The 19,377-nt window shown below is 46.2% G+C and overlaps 1 protein-coding gene across 1 annotated transcript in view; it reads left to right on the forward strand.

Moving 5' to 3' along the window:
- LOC126095347 (odorant receptor Or2-like) overlaps nucleotides 1–19,377 on the forward strand; it is a 210,311-nt gene that overhangs the window by 29,066 nt on the left and 161,868 nt on the right. The window contains exon 3 of the mRNA XM_049910151.1: nucleotides 10,937–11,406. Coding sequence (XP_049766108.1) covers nucleotides 10,937–11,406 — 470 coding nt within the window. The remainder of the gene's footprint in view (nucleotides 1–10,936; nucleotides 11,407–19,377) is intronic.

Raw genomic sequence — 19,377 nt, forward strand, 5'->3', positions numbered from 1 at the left:
TGTTCTGAGGCATCAAGGGATCACCAAGTTAGTGTTGGAGGGCAGCGTGGAGGGTAAAAATCGTAGAGGGAGACCAAGATATGAATACACTAAGCAGCTGCAGAAGAATGTAGGGTGCAGCAGTTACTTGGAGATGAAGAAGTTTGCAGAGGATAGAGTAGCATGGAGAACTGCATCAAAACAGTCTCTGGACTGAAGGCCACAACAACAACAACACAGTATGTTCATTATTTTTAATTTTAAGCCATTGTGCGATGTATTAATCTGTAAGCATGTAGCCATCCATATTCACCAACTAATCAGTTATATTTAGCTAGTAAAGGCCTGGAGCATTATGGGCTGGGCCCTCCATCCAACTTTGGAGTTTGATGATCTTATCCCAAATTGACGCGGGAAGAAAACTGAAAATGTTTTATACATCTAACTCTCCAGTCGGACAGAACCTGGCACAACATCCCTCAGGATAACTGATTGCATAAAGGCCAGAGGTGGGCCAACGTGTTATTAACTAGCTCTTCTTCTTGAATAAATCACGTATTTTTTCTGAAATTGTAATCATTTATTTGTCTGCATATTTATATCAAATTTACGGATTACCGTCCCACTCTGATAATTTCTTCGTGGCGCGTCGGCTTTTTTGTCTTAGAGTGTACCTTGGGTCTGTGTTTAATAGACATCGAAGCTGAGAAAAGGATACACAAGTACAACAGCAAATGAACCAGAAACAAAAAGCCGTACAACGTCTAAATGATACGTCGTGAACGAAATTGACAAGATATGATGTTAAGAAACGGATATATTATATAATTGGATAAGGAAGTACGCTCCACAGATGAACAGTATGGAACTTTAACAATAAACAAAGATAAGATTGTTGATTGTGGTCATGCCGATAATTAGAAGAAGCTGCGGAGAATTGTGCTGCAGTATGTGACAAATGTAACCATAAAACAACGGGCGAAGAGAATATATTAAGGCAAGACAGAATAAAATAATTCGCTATGTGACGGACGTCTTAGAAGAATCGAAGACGAAGAAAGATCTTTAAAAATTGGAATTAGTTCTCTTCTGAAGAACGACGACGGAGAAGCCAGAGATAACACGGGGATTAGTAGTTGTGGTATGAAACAGTTAATAATAGAGACTTTCGGCGACTGAGTGTAGAAAACGACGAACTCTATGAAACAGATTTTATAAATGCAAGAAGAAGATTATTGGAGAGATAGCTGACTCTTAAGGAGTTGTCGGACCACTGAGAGCTTTTAACGCTATTGACGCTTTTTCGCTACTCTAAGCGGAGGTCTCGGGTTGAATTCACAATACTGCTGGTTTTTTCCCCCCTTGTTGGGAGGAATGGAACTGGGAGCACTCAGTCTCGTGAGACCAATTGCGAGTTAATGGAATAAGAAATGGTGTCTCGAAGGTCCCAAAAACTTAGGGAATCGCGTGCCGTCTTTGGCAGTGAAATGCATACGGCTTCTGTTGTTTTAACGCCCAGGAGATTTTTCGACAGAACTCCAGACTGGCGGAACACATTTAGGTGTTATTTTTTGCTTTGGAGTCATTCAAATTATTTTCGTTTTGGTAATGATCTAGCCAGAAATTCTTTAAATCGGGACATCAGTTCTTTTTGATTTGTTGTGTCATTGTTGTTGCCTTCTGTCCGTAGACTGATTTGATGCAGCTCTCCGCAGTACCCTGTGCGAATCTCTTCACGTCAGCAAATCTATTGCAGTCCATACTCATTTGCACCGACTTAGACTTCCTCCTCATTAGACATCGTATCTATCCATCTGCACTGACGGAAAAAATCACAACACTAGAAAGGAGTTGCGAGACATAAACGAAAGTTGGTAGGTCTATTTCTACAGCTGAGAGATGATATCTGTTCAAATTTAGCGCAACTGCAAAAGAATGGCGCTAGTAGCGACACTGTGTAGATGCAAATCAGATTTGCGTTAAGTACACGCTGTAACGATCGTGAGAGTCAGTTACCTTTGAGATTGGACATGGCGACAAAGACGCCGTTATCAACACCTCACTGAGTTTTAACGACGCCGAGTAATAGGACCACGACAAGCTGGATGTTCTTTCTGCGACGCTGCAGAAATACGTGGCAGTAATGTTGTCATTTTACGTGATTGCTGGCAGCAGTGGTCACGATAATTGACAATCGCAAGAAGGCTCTGCTCTGGATGGCTCTGGTGCATCGTACTTTATCAGCGGTTGCATTTCAAGAAGCAGTCGGCAGCACAGTGACACAACGAACTGTGGCCAATCGGTTACTTCAAGGACAGCTCAGAACCAGACGTCCTGAAGCGTGTATTCCACCGACCTTCCACCGACCCCAAACCACTACCATTTGCGACTTAGTGATGTCAGGCGAGAGCTCACTGGAGGGCAGAGTGGAGGTCTAAAAATGGTTCAAGTGGCTCTAAGCACTATGGGACTTAACATCAGAGGTCATTAGTCCCCTAGACTTAGAACTACTTAAACCTAACTAACCTAAGGACATCACACACATCCATGCCCGAGGCAGGATTCGAACCTGCGATTTTAGCAGCAGCGCGGTTCCGGACTGAAGCGCCTCGGCTCGGTCACAGCGGCCGGCAGTGGAGGTTTGCTGTGTTTTCTGATGAAACCTGGTTTGTCTCGTTGCCAGTGGTGGCCGTGTGTAGGTTACAAAGAGGCCAATTGAGAGCCTACAACCAACCTGCCTGCGTGATAGAAACGGTGAATCTAAACCTGGAGTTATGGACTGGGATGCGATTTCATATGACAGCAGGAGCACTATCGTGGTTATCTCATGTATCCTGTTGCAAATTTGCACGTCAATCTGGTGATTTTACCCGTTTTGCCGTCAAACATGAGCTGCATTCCAGGAGTATTTTCCAGTAGGATAACGCTCGCCCACACATCGCTGTTGTAACCGAACATACTCTACAAAGTGACGACATGTTGCCTTGGCCTGCTCGATCACAAAATATGTCTACAATCGAGCACATATTGGACACCATCGGACGACAACTCTATCATCCACAAACAGCATTAACCAGCTCTGTATTGCCCGACCAAGTGCAACAGGCATGGAACTCCATTCCACAGACTGACGTCTGGCATCTGTACTACACAGTGCATGCACATTTGCATGCTTGCAGTCAAGAGATGGGATTATTATTGTACCACCATTTCACATTTACAATGGCTTATCTCGCACTTACATTAACCTGTGATCTTGCAATATTAATCACTTAAATATGTTATCCAGACAAATGTATTCCCAGAATCTAATTCCTCTACATTAATTATTTTTTGGTGCTCCGATTTTTTTCGTCGTTGTGGATTTCAGCATTCTTTCGTAGCACAACATGTCAAAAGCTTCTACTCTTTTCTTGTCTGAACCGTTTATCATCAACGTATCACTTGCGTACAGGGTTATAAATCATTCAAAAAAGTTCAGAAAAAACATCATAACAATTAATTTACTTTCGGCATTTGCATATTTTTCTTTTTCAGAAGTTCTTTGTCTTGCTAATGTAAGTCTGCCTTTCATGTCCTCTCTACTTCGGTTATAATCACTTATTTTGCTGCCCAATTAAAAGGGACCTCAGCCACTGGTTTCGGTGTCTCATTTTGTAAGCTAAATCCCTCAGCATTTCATTACTCTTGTTTCATTTTTTTGTATACATCTTATAACTTCTTTTCAAGACACTATCCATTCTTTTCCACTGATCTTGGCCTTGCCGTTTCTGAGAAAATAACATTGTCGGCGGGAAACCTTAAAGCTATTTTTTATTCCTTTCCCTCAACGTTAATCCCCTGTCCAAATTTGCCTGTCATTTCCTTTACTGCTTTCTCAATGTACAGATTATATAAGATCGGGGATAGGCTGCAAATCTATGTCACTCTCTTTCGAACCACTGTTTCCGTTTTACGTCTTTCGCCTCTTACAACTGCAGTCTGTTTTCTGCGCAAGCTGTAAATAACCTTCAACTCCCTGTATTTCATCCCTGTTACTTTGAGAATTTCAAGGAGTGTGTTTCTTCAAAACTTCAAATGCTATCAACGTAGATTTATGGTTCATCAATCAATCGTCGAAGATAAGTCGTAACATCAGTACTGCCGCACATATTCGTACGTTTCTCGACAACTGTGTGTTCTGTTTCAAATATTTTTGACAGTGAAGTTATTAGTCTATTTGATCAACTGAGAGCGTTAAACAAATACGACTGGTGGAACTTTAGTAGTGGCAACACCGCCGTGGAGATGCAATGGAATCATGTAATGTCGGTTACACCACAACCTAGTACGTAAAGCTGCTGTACATCAGCACAAATGCACGTTGTGTTTCCACGACACACGCATGCCCAGTTGTAAGAGGAACAGAGCCCCGTGTTTCGTAGTGCTGTCACAATGTTTTCGAAACAACGACAACAGAGTTGGATAAAAATTGTATGTGCCAAAGGACGTACAACACGGCAGTAATTGCTCAGACGAAGGAAGCATTCCGTTGCATTCGCCTCAGAAGTAGGTATTCCAGTGAATAAAGAGACCGCCTGCCCTACTCTTGTCCGTCCTCTTCTGGAGTATTGCTGCTTGGTATCGGTATCAGATAGTAGTGACGGGGCACATCGAAAAAGTACAAATAAGTTTGCTCGTTTTCTATTATCGCGAAGTAGGGGGGGGGGGGTTAATCCGCGGCCTGGGGTGACATTCATTAAAACAAAGGCGATTTTCTTTTCAAGAAATTTTAATCACCAGCTTTGTCCTCTGAACGCGAAAATGTTTTATTAGCGGCCTCCTACATACGGAGAAATGATCATCTTATAAAATAAGAGAAATCAGAGCTCGCAAGGAAAGATTTATGTGTTAATTTTGCCCGAGAGTGCAATAGTAGAGAAAGAGCTTGAAGGTGGCTCGATGAACACCCTGCCGGGCACTTAATTGTGAACTGCAGATGTGAACTGTAGATGTAGATTTTTCGGGCAATGGAATGCTCCATTCGAACTGTTAACACATGCTGCTGTTCAAGATATCCAAAGATGCGGCCGGACGGGGTCGGTCTTCTGCGTTTTTATTAACGCCATCGTTCAGTCCATCTATCTACCTCTATAGGATTCTTGCCGATGTCCCTTCACTCTGTGGTAGCAGATACGTGCTAGGCAGTGCAGAGCAGCGTTGATGAAACCACCACCTGATACCTACCACACAGAGGCCGCGTAACTCTATTGAAAGTCAGTTCCTGAAAGTTAATGATTAAGAAATCGGCCGTTCGGAATATTGAGTCTACTTGCAGAAAAGCGTTTAACATTAGATTGTATCTGCTTTTTATTCATATTGAAACACATAAAATGGATATGGTAAAATGTTACCATTCAAAATTCACTGTCTGTATAACAAATATTCACTCGAGAAGCATTCAGAATTTTAGTAAGTCCGACCCGACTAATTGTCACGTTCTACCAGTCACAGACCCACAACTATTCACGAGTTAAACATTCGGTCGTTTCAGAGGTCTGCGTAAGAGGTGCTCGCCAAAACATTCCGTACAGAGTACGAAACACGCTACGCGGAGTTGTTACTACGACCAGAAAGTTCACACGCTCATACCTCTCAAACTATTCAATTTATAAACACCAAACTTTCATTAAAATGTTCATAAGTCCAGTTGCTTCAGTCACGGTATGTTCGAACCGAAATTAGATCACTATTACCTCAACTTACAGAGTATTTTTAAGGAGCGATCTGACATCGTGTTATCCGTAGACCGGCTAGAAAGCGATTCCTCTTTTCGTGCGGGAACAGCTTCATTCTGATTGGTTGTTGATCCAGATTATTCTCGCGGTAAATCTTGCCTCCTTATCGAATCACTAATCTGATAGTAATTCATGTCAGCAAAACTTCAAATTCTTCTATTCTGTTTAATCAAAATAAACTAAGTGCGAAATATTCTTCAAGTTGATAAATAAAATTATTCCACCTCTAGCTTCCATTCTGGCTGCTTTTATACAAAAGCATGCTCACACAGACATACGCCACCTGAGTGGTGGTGCAACATCTTTCCCATTGTTAGTTTGTACAAGGTTTTACATAAAATGAAATATTAAATATTAACGTATGTCCCACATACACTCTCTCAATCATTGTCACGCACTCACACGGAAAAATATAAGCAAATAATAATTTTGACCGATTTTTGTATTACGTAATGCACAGTGACAGAAGTTTTAAAAAAGAATATTCTAATTAATTGATTTTTATACACTGATAACTTTGGAAGGGCTTCAGATGATAATGAAAGTTAATCTGTTACTGTGCATAACTTAGTTTTAAAAAACAAGTGTAGGTTTTAGGAGTTTTAGGTAATTCTCTTTATCTCCAGAACTATAACAAATAAAAATCTGACATGATCGTTCCATCAATAACAAAAGGCTGTGTAGCAAATTTGAACAAAATCGGATAATAACAAATATGGGTTATTTAGATTCGTAGAGGGTATGAATCTTCGTATCGACTGAATTTACGCCATGCAGCGTCAGCTGTGCTGTGAGCGAGGCGAAAAAAAAAAACCATCCTGCAGCCACCGTACTAAACGGCTCCGTGCCTTACTGCAACGAATGTCTTCTCGTAATAACTTTTTGCGTTACACGCTGGCGGCTTGTTATACACAATGCTCGTAACTTCCACGAAGAGCAGTGAAGCTTCGGAACACGTATCGATTATGCATCAGTTTGCCACTGTAAAGTGTCGACGGCCTCGCGTTGTTGAATGCGGCACTCTCGTTAGAATCCTAAGATAAGCAACGTCGGCCGTCCCGAGGATTTACCTGGTCAACTTCAACTTCTTGGTACAGCTCGTGTGGCTGACTGCTTTGGCTTTACGACAAAGGTGAGGAGATAGGTGGCGGCAAGTTTCTGATCACCAGACTTCGCGCCGCTGCCCTGGGTTTGTGAGGCAACGTGAAACTGTTCAGGTGATCCGTCCGTCGGATGCCGTCGTTAAGCTTGGCGGCCCCCTTGCTGCTATTGGAGAGGCGTAGGCTGTGTGGCGGCACCGGGTTTGACCCTCGCCCTTCTCCAACCATCATTCAACACAAACACGGCGGTACACTGTACAGGCTCCCATTACAATCACCTGCAAGGTGATTATTTTTCCACCGTGTAAAAACTTTGGGGATTGATCGACGAGAGGATACGGAACGAAAAGGGTCTGATGAACTTACGTCCTATAACGCATGGTTTCCGTGCAAGAGACCATCTATTCAGTCAGACATTGTTACAGAGACTGCGGTCTAATACGCACTATACCATGCAGGCACAGTTACAGTATGCTTGGTTTCCTTCTAGAGTCTGATATTCTTCCTCATACATTATGCCTTAGCCCCCTCTCCTGCCATAGTAATTGGTAATACGTCCAACACATTTCTCTTGCTGACTCACCTTGTGGTGGATATGATGCAGCATTGTACACATTGGTTCCGTATTCGAATCGAGAACTTGCCGACATGGTGTTTACTTACGGAAAGGCAAATGGCAACGGGTGGCGGGCAATGAGGTAGTATCGGGTGACCTATCCCGCTGACAACAACAGCATTCAATGTCTGGAACAGTGTCTCGCCGTTTGTCTGAAACAGGGTCGTTTCAGGAAGCAGGAAATCATGAAGGGCGTATCACAAATGTTCGGATACCAGACTTGGAGGAAAATGTGATTAACACTGTGGAGCCGTGTCAGTACTAGACTGTTGGCCCGCCAGTACAGGCTAAACCAGACGTCGATGTGTTACTAACCTTATCGCTTACTAGCAACAGACTTTCCCCATTAGGAGCAGTTTTGTCACTGATTTCTTTACCAGGCAACCACGATTCCAGGACTTTTGTTCTCCATCCTATTCAAAGAAGACGCCACCTTTACGCGGAGTGCTATCTTCAACTTTCATAACAGGCACCTGTCATACAGTATGCAGAACCTCCACGGTATGGCTACCGTCTTTTGGGACCAGTCTTCCTTCCACGTCGCCTAATGGGCCGGAACTATCGGGATTTCTTGCGGGTAACTTTGCCTCCCCTGCAGGAAGTAGTGCCATTGATGATTCGGAAGGTTATGTTGCTGCGCCCACTTCGCCGTTAACATCCGCATGCATCTCAGTCGTGTCTTTCCTGCTCGATGGATCAGACGAGGGGCTGCAGTTGCATGACCCGCTCGTTAGTTGGATCTCAACCCGTGCGATTTCTGGTTGCGGGGCCATCTGAAAAGTATCGTGTATACAGGCCCACTCCAGATGTGGAGACACTGGTGCAGCCCAATCATGCTGCCTTTCACACTGTTCGTATGCAGCCTCGCCGATGTGAAGGTGTGAGACAGAACATGCTACGGAGCGTACACGCAAGCGTCGAGGCAAATGGAAACCATTTTCAGCAAGCACTGTAACTGTGGCTGCATGCTACAGTGCATGTCAGATAGCAGTCTCTGTAACCATGTATGAGTGAATAAATGGTCTCTAGCACGGAAATCCATGGAGAAGAGATAAAAACTTTGAGGTTCGCCGATGACATGTCAGAGACAGCAAAGGACTTGGAAGAGCAGTTGAACGGAATGGACAGTGTCTTGAAAGGAGGAAATAAGATGAGCATCAACAAAAGCGAAACGAGGATAATGGAATGTAGTCGAATTAAGTCGGGTGATGCTGAGGGAATTAGATTAGGAAATGAGACACTTAAAGTAGTAAAGGAGTTTTGCTATTTGGGGAGCTAAATAACTGATTTCTGAAGAAAAAGATTTGTTAACATCGAGTATAGATTTAAATGTCAGGAAGCCGTTTCTGAAAGTAGCCATGTATGGTAGTGAAACGTGGACGATAAATACACTCCTGGAAATGGAAAAAAGAACACATTGACACCGGTGTGTCAGACCCACCATACTTGCTCCGGACACTGCGAGAGGGCTGTACAAGCAGTGATCACACGCACGGCACAGCGGACACACCAGGAACCGCGGTGTTGGCCGTCGAATGGCGCTAGCTGCGCAGCATTTGTGCACCGCCGCCGTCAGTGTCAGCCAGTTTGCCGTGGCATACGGAGCTCCATCGCAGTCTTTAACACTGGTAGCATGCCACGACAGCGTGGACGTGAATCGTATGTGCAGTTGACGGACTTTGAGCGAGGGCGTATAGTGGGCATGCGGGAGGCCGGGTGGACGTACCGCCGAATTTCTCAACACGTGGGGCGTGAAGTCTCCACAGTACATCGATGTTGTCACCAATGGTCGGCGGAAGGTGCACGTGCCTGTCGACCTGGGACCGGACCGCAGCGACGCACGGATGCACGCCAAGACCGTAGGATCCTACGCAGTGCCGTAGGGGACCGCACCGCCACTTCCCAGCAAATTAGGGACACTGTTGCTCCTGGGGTATCGGCGAGGACCATTCGCAACCGTCTCCATGAAGCTGGGCTACGGTCCCGCACACCGTTAGGCCGTCTTCCGCTCACGCCCCAACATCGTGCAGCCCGCGTCCAGTGGTGTCGCGACAGGCGTGAATGGAGGGACGAATGGAGACGTGTCGTCTTCAGCGATGAGAGTCGCTTCTGCCTTGGTGCCAATGATGGTCGTATGCGTGTTTGGCGCCGTGCAGGTGAGCGCCACAATCAGGACTGCATACGACCGAGGCACACAGGGCCAACACCCGGCATCATGGTGTGGGGAGCGATCTCCTACACTGGCCGTACACCACTGGTGATCGTCGAGGGGACACTGAATAGTGCACGCTACATCCAAACCGTCATCGAACCCATCGTTCTACCATTCCTAGACCGGCAAGGGAACTTGCTGTTCCAACAGGACAATGCACGTCCGCATGCATCTCGTGCCACCAAACGTGCTCTAGAAGGTGTAAGTCAACTACCCTGGCCAGCAAGATCTCCGGATCTGTCCCCCATTGAGCATGTTTGGGACTGTATGAAGCGTCGTCTCACGCGGTCTGCACGTCCAGCACGAACGCTGGTCCAACTGAGGCGCCAGGTGGAAATGGCATGGCAAGCCGTTCCACAGGACTACATCCAGCATCTCTACGATCGTCTCCATGGGAGAATAGCAGCCTGCATTGCTGCGAAAGGTGGATATACACTGTACTAGTGCCGACATTGTGCATGCTCTGTTGTCTGTGTCTATGTGCCTGTGGTTGTGTCAGTGTGATCATGTGATGTATCTGACCCCAGGAATGTGTCAATAAAGTTTCCCCTGTCTGGGACAATGAATTCACGGTGTTCTTATTTCAATTTCCAGGAGTGTAGTTTAGACAAGAAGAGAATAGACGCTTTCGAAATGTGGTGCTACAGAAGAATGCTGAAGATTAGATGGGTAGATCACATAACTAATGTTGAGGTATTGAATAGAATTGGGGATAAGAGGAGTTTGTGGCACAACTTGACAAGAAGAAGGGACCGGTTGGTGGGACATGTTCTGAGGCATCAGGGGATCGCAAATTTAGCATTCGAGGGCAGCGTGGAGGGTAAAAATCGAAGAGGGAGACCAAGAGATGAATACACTAAACAGGCTGCAGTAGGTACTGGGAGATGAAGAGGCTTGCACAGTATAGAGTAGCAAGGAGAGCTGCATCAAACCAGTCTCAGGACTGAAGACCGCAACAACAACAACAGCACGGAAACCATGCATTTCTTGACATACGTTCATTAGACCTGTTTTGTTCTGTATCCTCTCGTCGATCAATCCCTAGACTTCGTACACGGTGGACAAAATCACCCTGTATTCACTTAGAACACACAAACTCTACATTTCGCGAAGGAAAAGCGTCACTGTGCGCGAAGGGCAGGAAAACATTCCTGTCAGGAGGTGAACCTGTCCGCTGGCGGCTCTCGGGCACCAGTGCCTGATATGCGGTCGCCTCAGTAGCGACCTTGACCACTGCTCTGCGATAACTCAGGTGACGACGCAGCCGGACGGCCTCTCCGCCTGGGAGCGCGCGGCGTGGGTGGCGTCGGCGCGCCGCGTGCGGCGCCTGTCGGCGGTGTACGGCGCGCTGGCCGCCTCCATGGCCGTCACGTGGCCGGCGGCGCCGCTGGTGGCGCGCGGGGGCGGCGGGGCGCTGCCGTTCGTGGCGCGCTTCCCCTTCGACGTGGGCGCGCCCGCCGGCTACGCGGCCGCCTTCGCCTTCCAGCTGGTCGTCGTCGGCGTGGTGGCCGTCGTCGTGCCCTGCAGCGACCTGTTCACCGTCGCCTGCGTCCAGCGCCTCGGCACGCTGCTGCGCATCCTGGAGCGCCGCGTCGAGCGCCTCGGAGCCGCGGCCAGTGGAGGGCCGCGCCCCACCCCCGCCACGGGACGCGCCGTCGCCGGCGCCGACCCCCTGCACCGGGCGCTGCGCGACTGCGTCTCGCTCCACCAGCGCATCATCAGGCAAGCTCACAGTGTGTGGCACCTGTCTGCATCTCACAGGATACGACCGTGCCTTACACGCGCCACTGCCGAGCTCCTTTTGCAGCTAAGCTCAGTACGCCAACTATTAGTCACCCCACTGAAAGAGCCCACTGGTCGGTTATGAGCGCTGTAGATGGTGCATCATTCTACGAGGGTGGTTTGATAAGTCTGGTAAATTTCCATTAGAGAACGCATCATTTTTGTCGCGCCTTCACGGTTGGTAAGCTCGATTACTCCAAGGTTCGTATAAACAATTTCAACAATTTGCATTGTACGCCTTATTCTTGACAGTCGTTTGAATTGGTCATTGAGTCGACTGTAGCTGAAAACGGAGAAAACTGAAGTATGTGCTGTTATCAAAAATTTTCATTTCGAGGTTTGAAGTCTCCACATATCAAAACAGAGTAGGATGAAGTTCACACGGACTCTGCGCCGTTATTGAAGACCATTTACTTTTGGAACGTGTTCGGACAAGCACCGAAGATGGAGTGAGTTCCGGCTATCCATTTGAGGTCACTACAAAGGAAACCATTGACAGAATCTATGGTATGGTAATGCAAGACCAGCAAATAAAAATTTGTGCGATTGCTAAGGCTGTAGGCATCTCAAACGAACGAATACATAACGTCTTGCACAGAGAATTTTCTACGAACAAGCTGTGTGCGAGGTGCATGCCGCGATTGTTCACAGTTGATTAAAAGCGCATCTGGCATGACGTTTCGATACAACGTCTGGCTATGTTTAGTAGCAATCTGCAAAACTTTTTGCGCCGATTTGTGAATGTTGGTGAAACCTGGGTCCATCATTACACACCACAGTCAAAACGAAAGTCAAAAAAATGGACGAACGCTGATGAAAGTGCACCAAGGAAGGCAAGGCCATTTTTTTAGCTGGTAAGGCGATGATCACTATTTTTTGGGATTTCCAAGAAATAATCCTAAAACATACCTCTCAGCCATAACAACGTCGAAAATACATGAGGATTGGAGATTGAATTTCTTCTTCATTCAACCTACTCCCTAGACTTAGTCCCAAGTGACTTCTTCCTGTTCCCTAACTTGGAACTTGCTGGGGAGAAATTGTCATCAGATGAGGAAGTGATAGTTGCAACTTTACTCTCGTGGATATTCTGATCCTCCAACACTGATGCAAGTCATGACGATAATGCAGTGTGTATGGAATGAGTGCAGTATGATGGATCGACATCATGGACTGCCATGAATGGGATGTCATGTTTGAACGTGACCATGAACGCACCGAGACTGAAGTTATCCAATTTCTTGCTGCATCAATGAGGACTGTCCAAGTTGTCTAAAAATAATGGTATACCACTCGGAGCCACGTAACATGACGTCACAGCAAAGCAACCTAGCTGACAGCGACAGAAGACGAGTGCCACGCCTTGTTCTGACAACTGCTTTGAAACCAGACTGGAAAAACTGCTGTCGGTGAATACAGGTACACCTCAACCACTTCTCTATTTGAAGCAATGGAAAGGGAAACGCTTGGAATGGACATTGGGAGTCATCTACCTCACAAAAGTTGTGCATGGGCCAAACAACCCAGAATTTGGATAGCAGCTGGTGTGTAGTGCACTGTGCTCCAACAAGTCACGGCTTTCAAATGACGCAAAAGGTGGACACCGACCGCCTATGAGACATTTGACCTCTACTGTGTGGACGATGTAGTTCATTCAGGAGGTCATTCTGTGGTATTTTGGGCCTATTCACTCAGAATACCGTCGTGAACATGAAGCAGGATATTCCTTTCAGCTCTCTAAATCATAGTGTTGACCTTTCTTCTCGTCCGCAGCTCGTGGTCGTGCGGTAGCGTTCTCGCTTCCCGCGCCCGGGTTCCCGGGTTCGATTCCCGGCGGGGTCATGGATTTTCTCTGCCTCGTGATGACTGGGTGTTGTGTGATGTCCTTAGGTTAGTTAGGTTCCAGTAGTTCTAGGGGACTGATGACCATAGATGTTAAGTCCCATACGGCTCAGAGCCATTTGAACCATTTTTTGAACCTTTCTTCTCGTTTTCGTGGTGAGTATGCTGTAAACACTCCCGTCTTGCAAGATGCGGATACATGTGTTCATGGAACTGTGCCCACACATTCCTCGTCCGTCCAACAGTCGCCACCCATGGCACCTCGACTGGCCCGCTTAATCACCCGATCGTAGTCCCACAGGAAACATCCGGTACTGTTTGGATCAGTGGGTGAAACATAGCAGTCAACAAACACTTCATCGACTGTGCAGTACTGTAATGCACCAATTTCGTAACACCAGATCTCACTATCTTACCACACAACCCATTGGCTGTCCAGTTTCATTATTGTATATCTTGTACTTGGAGCATTATTTTGTAAATGGTACACTGATCAGAAAATTGTTTTGTTCACTGACTTATCGTCTTTATTTCATTTGTAATCACATGTGGTATCTAGTGTGTATTGGGTTTATTATTGAAACAAATAATTGTTGTATGGGAATATAGACTTCATTGGCGAATTTCACGGTGAAATCTTCTCATGTTACCAGCCGAGCCGTAGCGTCGTGTTGACGCAACGCTTCGACGAGTTTCCTATTCATCATCTTCAGGAGAATGGTCAAGTTCACGTCTAGTTCGTTCCCTTAAAGATGGATGACTGCAGAGTCTTTTGCCTAGAGCTCAGTTTGGCGGGTCAGTCACGTACCTTGGTAGAGATGTATCAGCCGGTGATGGCTCTGGACATCGATTCCTGTCTCTTTCGCTCGCTGCCTCCATTGCTCTCCTCACATCAGATTCCTCAGGTATTTTTGATAAAGCCACGCCCCTTGCAGAGTTCACAAGATCGTCAGGTATTCGTATTTCCACTGCCCCTTTTATCGCCGCATCCCGGAAACCGTTGGAGCGGCGCAGCACCTTTGTCTATTCGGAAAAAAAACCATGCGTCCTTCGTTGATGTTGTGCTGTGTCACTACAGATTTCTCGTCGATTTGGCCGAGGCAAACGCTTCTCACATGCTCCGAATATTGATACGAGATGCATCGCTGCATCTGGCCAATGCTCTGTCTGCTATACTCGCAACTGAATTACAGATGTCAGGTGCCCATAGCCCTAGTTGGTCTTTGACCCAAGCCTGTTCCTGATTTTAACCGTTGAGTGTAAAGTTATTTCCTGTTGAGTTTGTCCATTATCTTGGCAGTCCTTGCTGTGGGTGGTCCTGCATGCGGAAGGAACGCAAGGCGCTTGGTTTCTTCTTTTGGATTGCTTTCTTTCTTCTTCTTGCTGGCTGGACGTCTTGTTTGTACGTCCGAGTTCCCGTTCCTGCAAAAGATTTCACATAGATACTGTAACTTGATAACTCGTCGCATGTCTGTACCAGGGCGATGAGCAAATATTTGCTGGAAGCTATTGGCGTTTGGACATAGGTCTGTGTGTGTCTTCTTGCAGTAGACGGATTATTCCGGCGTACAATCGGGTTCTTTTTTATTAGAATGTCCAAGAACAGCAGGCATCCCTTTTGTTCATCTCCATGGTGAACCTGACGTTATCACGTATGTTGTTAAAGTGACAGAGGAATTCATTTCAGTTTTCTTCACCATACAGCCAAACCACGAATGTATCTTCTACATATCTGTAGAATGCCTTTTGTTTCAGGCGCGCAGTTTCGACAATCGTTACCTCAAAATGCTACATGTAAGGGTTAGCGATACCTTGGTCTAGAGGGCATCTCATGATGATTCCGTTCGTCTGTTCGCAGAACTTTCTATGAGTACCACGTTGGAATTAAATGATGATAAACGCATATTGCACATTTTCACCACACTGCTGTCGAAATTACTTTCTAGCAGTTCTGATATGAAATGTTTATGATATTGTAGCTGATAGGAGATTATCAGATATATCTCTTGAAGCACTTTCACAAACTCTCTCAAGTTCTTGACATAGTGTGGGCAGCGGCCCATGAGAGGATTCCGTTGCTGTGCCAGACGTTTGACTATGCCATACTCTTGCAAATGTACAGTATTCACTGTTGGACATGGTGGAACTCCCTTTTTTTCAGTAGACTATAAAGCCATTGTGGCACCGGTAGTATGGGTTACTGTACTCTGGCCACATTCTTGTTCAGTCATGTGTTGTTGAGGAGTAACATGATCTTTCTTGTCACAGCTTGTCTAGGACGTTGCTTCACTTGCTTATATCCCAGATCCCGCAATAGCATCTCAAGCAAGCCTGACAGCATCATCATAATGCCTTTATCAGCTACCTGGACGACTCTGTCATTTTCCTCACAGAAGACACGTATAGTCCAGCGTTCTGCCCGTGAGTCGTTATTCTTTGGCATTTTGGCTTCGTCAAGGTCCTACAGGTGTTTCTTCCCACCTTTGTGGTAGTACGGGAGGAGATTATAGTCCCCTAATCACTAGTGCTGACCTCCTGCAGGCAAGTGCTCGGAACTTGCTGCACCGTCGTGGTAGCTTTCCACTTACAGAGTTGTCTGGTTGAATGGTGAGAGACTGGATGCAAGGTGCAGTTGGCAACTGTGGAGCGTTCGTGTAATTTGCAGTACTAGCCTGGTGACACACATGTGTTCCTGCACTAAGCAGTACACTATAGAATGCGTTTTGTTTTCGTCGTGCTGACGGGTTTTCACCAGTAAGCTAACTGCGCCACAACCTTCTCACTCCGACACCACTGTAAGAAGACGAGCCCGCTGCGCATAGTCAGCTTACTGCGCCAGGTACATACCTTAGATTCACAGATTAAATTTAAGGGGGTTGTAGAATGAATGGTAAGGCCTTGTGACACTAAAAGCCTTATGAAACGAAAAGAATAACTTTGTGAAACAAAAATAAAACAATACCAAAATAAAGGCTGTAAGTTCGAAGGCGCAAATTTTTGTACATCTATGAAGTCAGAACTGCTGCTGGGTAATATTTTACGTCCTGTTCCCGCGCCCCCTGCGCTGAAACGTGTCTGAATCCTAATGACAAGATATCCACAAGACGCTGGAGACGTTGTTCCTCAAGCCTGTACCACTCTTCGACGCTGGCGCTCCTGACGTCATTCAATGCATAAGGAAGGTTTCTTCGACGATACACTCCTGGTTTCAGCTGGTCGCAAGCGTTCTCAATCGGGTTGATATCAGGCGACGCCACAGGTCAGTCCATTTGATTGATTATTGCCTCCGGGAGGGAAGATTTGACTAGGTGGGTGCGATGCTCTAGTGGACAGGTGTCTTGAAACACTAATACATTGCCAGCAAGTAAACTATAGGGCTGGTCAGTAGGTTGGAGGATTCTATTCTTGTACTAAATAGCTCACAAATTATCCTCCATAATGATAAGATGCGTTCTGGATGCGTCCCAAATATTGACTGACCCTCCTCTTTGGTGGATACATGGGACAGAATGCCGGAGACGCACATTCCTATATAGTCGCCTTCACACTCTTCTCCAACTATTATCAAGCCACATGCACATCCTGCAATAGTCGGTGAAGGGATGCAAGTTCCATCAATTTCAAGTGCTTCCTTGGGCACTTTCGTGTGCACCACGGTACGGGGGAGATGGAGGGAGGAAAGGCTGTACTCATATTGGTGGTGGACACCTAGAGGCGAAAGTGTCCTTTGAAGACGGTACCGTACAATTTCAGTCCATATGGTACTCGCAGTTGTCTCCAAAAGAGCCGCACCCAGTTCTGCTGCGTTCTCCTCGGAACCTAGAGGTGCCTACTAGCCGTAATGTGTAGATAATGACGGTCGCACAGTGTCGTTCATCGCTGCAGACCATTACGAACTAGATCTTCAGTGTCTTGTACCTCACGATAGTGGTTCAGTGTTTGAATGGTGTCCCTGAATGTTGGTTAAAAAATGGCTCTGAGCACTATGGGACTTAACATGTGTGGTCATCAGTCCACTAGAACTTAGAACTACTCAAACCTAGCTAACCTAAGGACATCACACACATCCATGCCCTAGGCAGCATTCGAAACTGCGACCGTAGCGGTCGCACGGTTCCAGACTGAAGCGCCTAGAACCGCTCGGCCACATCGGCCGGCTGAATGTTGGTCAAACCAGGAATGCAGGTGTACAGCCTTATGGAAAGAACTTTCGTCTTAGAAGGCAGGAATGATCAGCGTATACTCATGAAGAAGATGTAGAACATAGGGCAACACTCGGTCAACGAAAATGATGAAATGACCATCCTGATAGATGTACGTGGTAACCTTAATGAGTGGACAGAAGCCATGGTACGAGAAACATACTCAAACCACGACTGAACGACCTCTGGTTTTAACTACGTCTCATTGGGCGGTCGGCTCACTCGGAGTCTCGTATAATTTGAAAAGAGGCAAATTCGTGACTCATTGGGTCTCACCGCAACCATATGCATCCAGTCGGCTATTGCGTGGTTTCTGTGACGTTTGACCCATTGAACAGGTACAGATATTTGCGCCGCTACGAGCGATGGCGTTCTGGGAGTTACACGACTCCAAATGTTCTTTGCATATAGTGTCCTTCGAAATGTTCGCTCGGAAATTGATTGAGACGGATCTGTAGCATCTCTGCCAGGTATGACACGGATTGTCAATGACAAGGCCTAATACTCGTCTCTGGTCCCTGTCTGTTAGTCTTTTCGGTCAGTGTTCTTATGCAGTGTTACATCGCTGTGAAGTGTACACCTTTTTATGTGCGCACATTTGACACTCTGCATTAATACAACAACGAATTAGACCACTTCATACACATATAGTCATGAGCACATCCAAACACTATAGGTCTTTTCTGCCAATCAATCACGTCGAACCATATTACTGCAAGATTCCATACAAACAATTGGCACATACGCACACCCCTTCACTGCCATCTCTTACATCAGCAGTGGATCGTTATAGGGCCGACTGGCATCACTTATAGACTACCTACACGACTCCAAAGTGACCTACGTATCTCTTAACGAGGTGATTAATATTTTTTTCCGTGATCTTACAAAGCACACAGCGTGGTCGAACTCCTCACTAGTGATACCTTGTGTAGTCCGACATTAAGAAGCCAGTTTCCAAACAGTCGTATTTACAAAGAGTGTGTCAACCCTCTTGGGTTAACGCTCCGCAGTTGACCTGGGGCGGGATACTAAGTACATGGAGAAAGTAAAGGTAGGTGGTCGGATGAGAGGAGTGGGGTGCCAGAAGTATCCTACCAAATGTTACGCTGCACCCTTCATTATTTTATACGAAAGCGCTTTACATGACTTAAAACCCTTTGCTTCATCTGTCATAAAGAACGGAATTCTTCACTGAATGAGGGGGCTGCAAAAAGATACTTGCTATGTTGGCATATCAAGTATCTTTCATTGACTGCTGCACTACAGTTCAAAGTGACGCAGATACATGAGACAATTCCTAGACGACAGAAATCCGTTCCTTGGTTACGGAGACATTGGAGTGTGACCGACGCCGTTGTCGGGAAATGTGCGACTGCTGCTGGTGAGTTGCTCAGTTGCCTGGTCAGTGCTGCCTGCGGTTGATTCAGATTGCCTTCCTCCCCAACCAGCATCACGCACGTCAGTGTGGCCTTGGTCAAACTGTTTGCACCATTTCACTACGGCTGGACACGGCGTTGCATTTGGTCAACACACTGTCAGAATTTCACGGTGAATCTGTGTACAATGAAGGTGTTTTGCTCACAAGAATTGTACTGTCCCACATATTTCAACTTTGTGGTACAGTTCATGTTCCTGCGCTACTTAACTCCCATAATGTGATACACTTGATATCTATCACAGCAGTACTGTGCGTGCACGGAACCCAGAACACGTACTGTCATACGACAATGCGCCACTCTTGTCGCACAGTAGTATTACCGTGTGCAAGGGTTGGGTCGTGACTCCCAGAGTGGCAGCTGACAATACCAAAATAAAGGCTGTAAGTTAGAAGGCGCAAATTTTTGCACATCTGTGAAGTGAGAAC

The sequence above is a fragment of the Schistocerca cancellata genome, chromosome 8 (assembly GCF_023864275.1).
Source record: "Schistocerca cancellata isolate TAMUIC-IGC-003103 chromosome 8, iqSchCanc2.1, whole genome shotgun sequence".
Taxonomy (NCBI): Eukaryota; Metazoa; Arthropoda; class Insecta; order Orthoptera; family Acrididae; genus Schistocerca; species Schistocerca cancellata.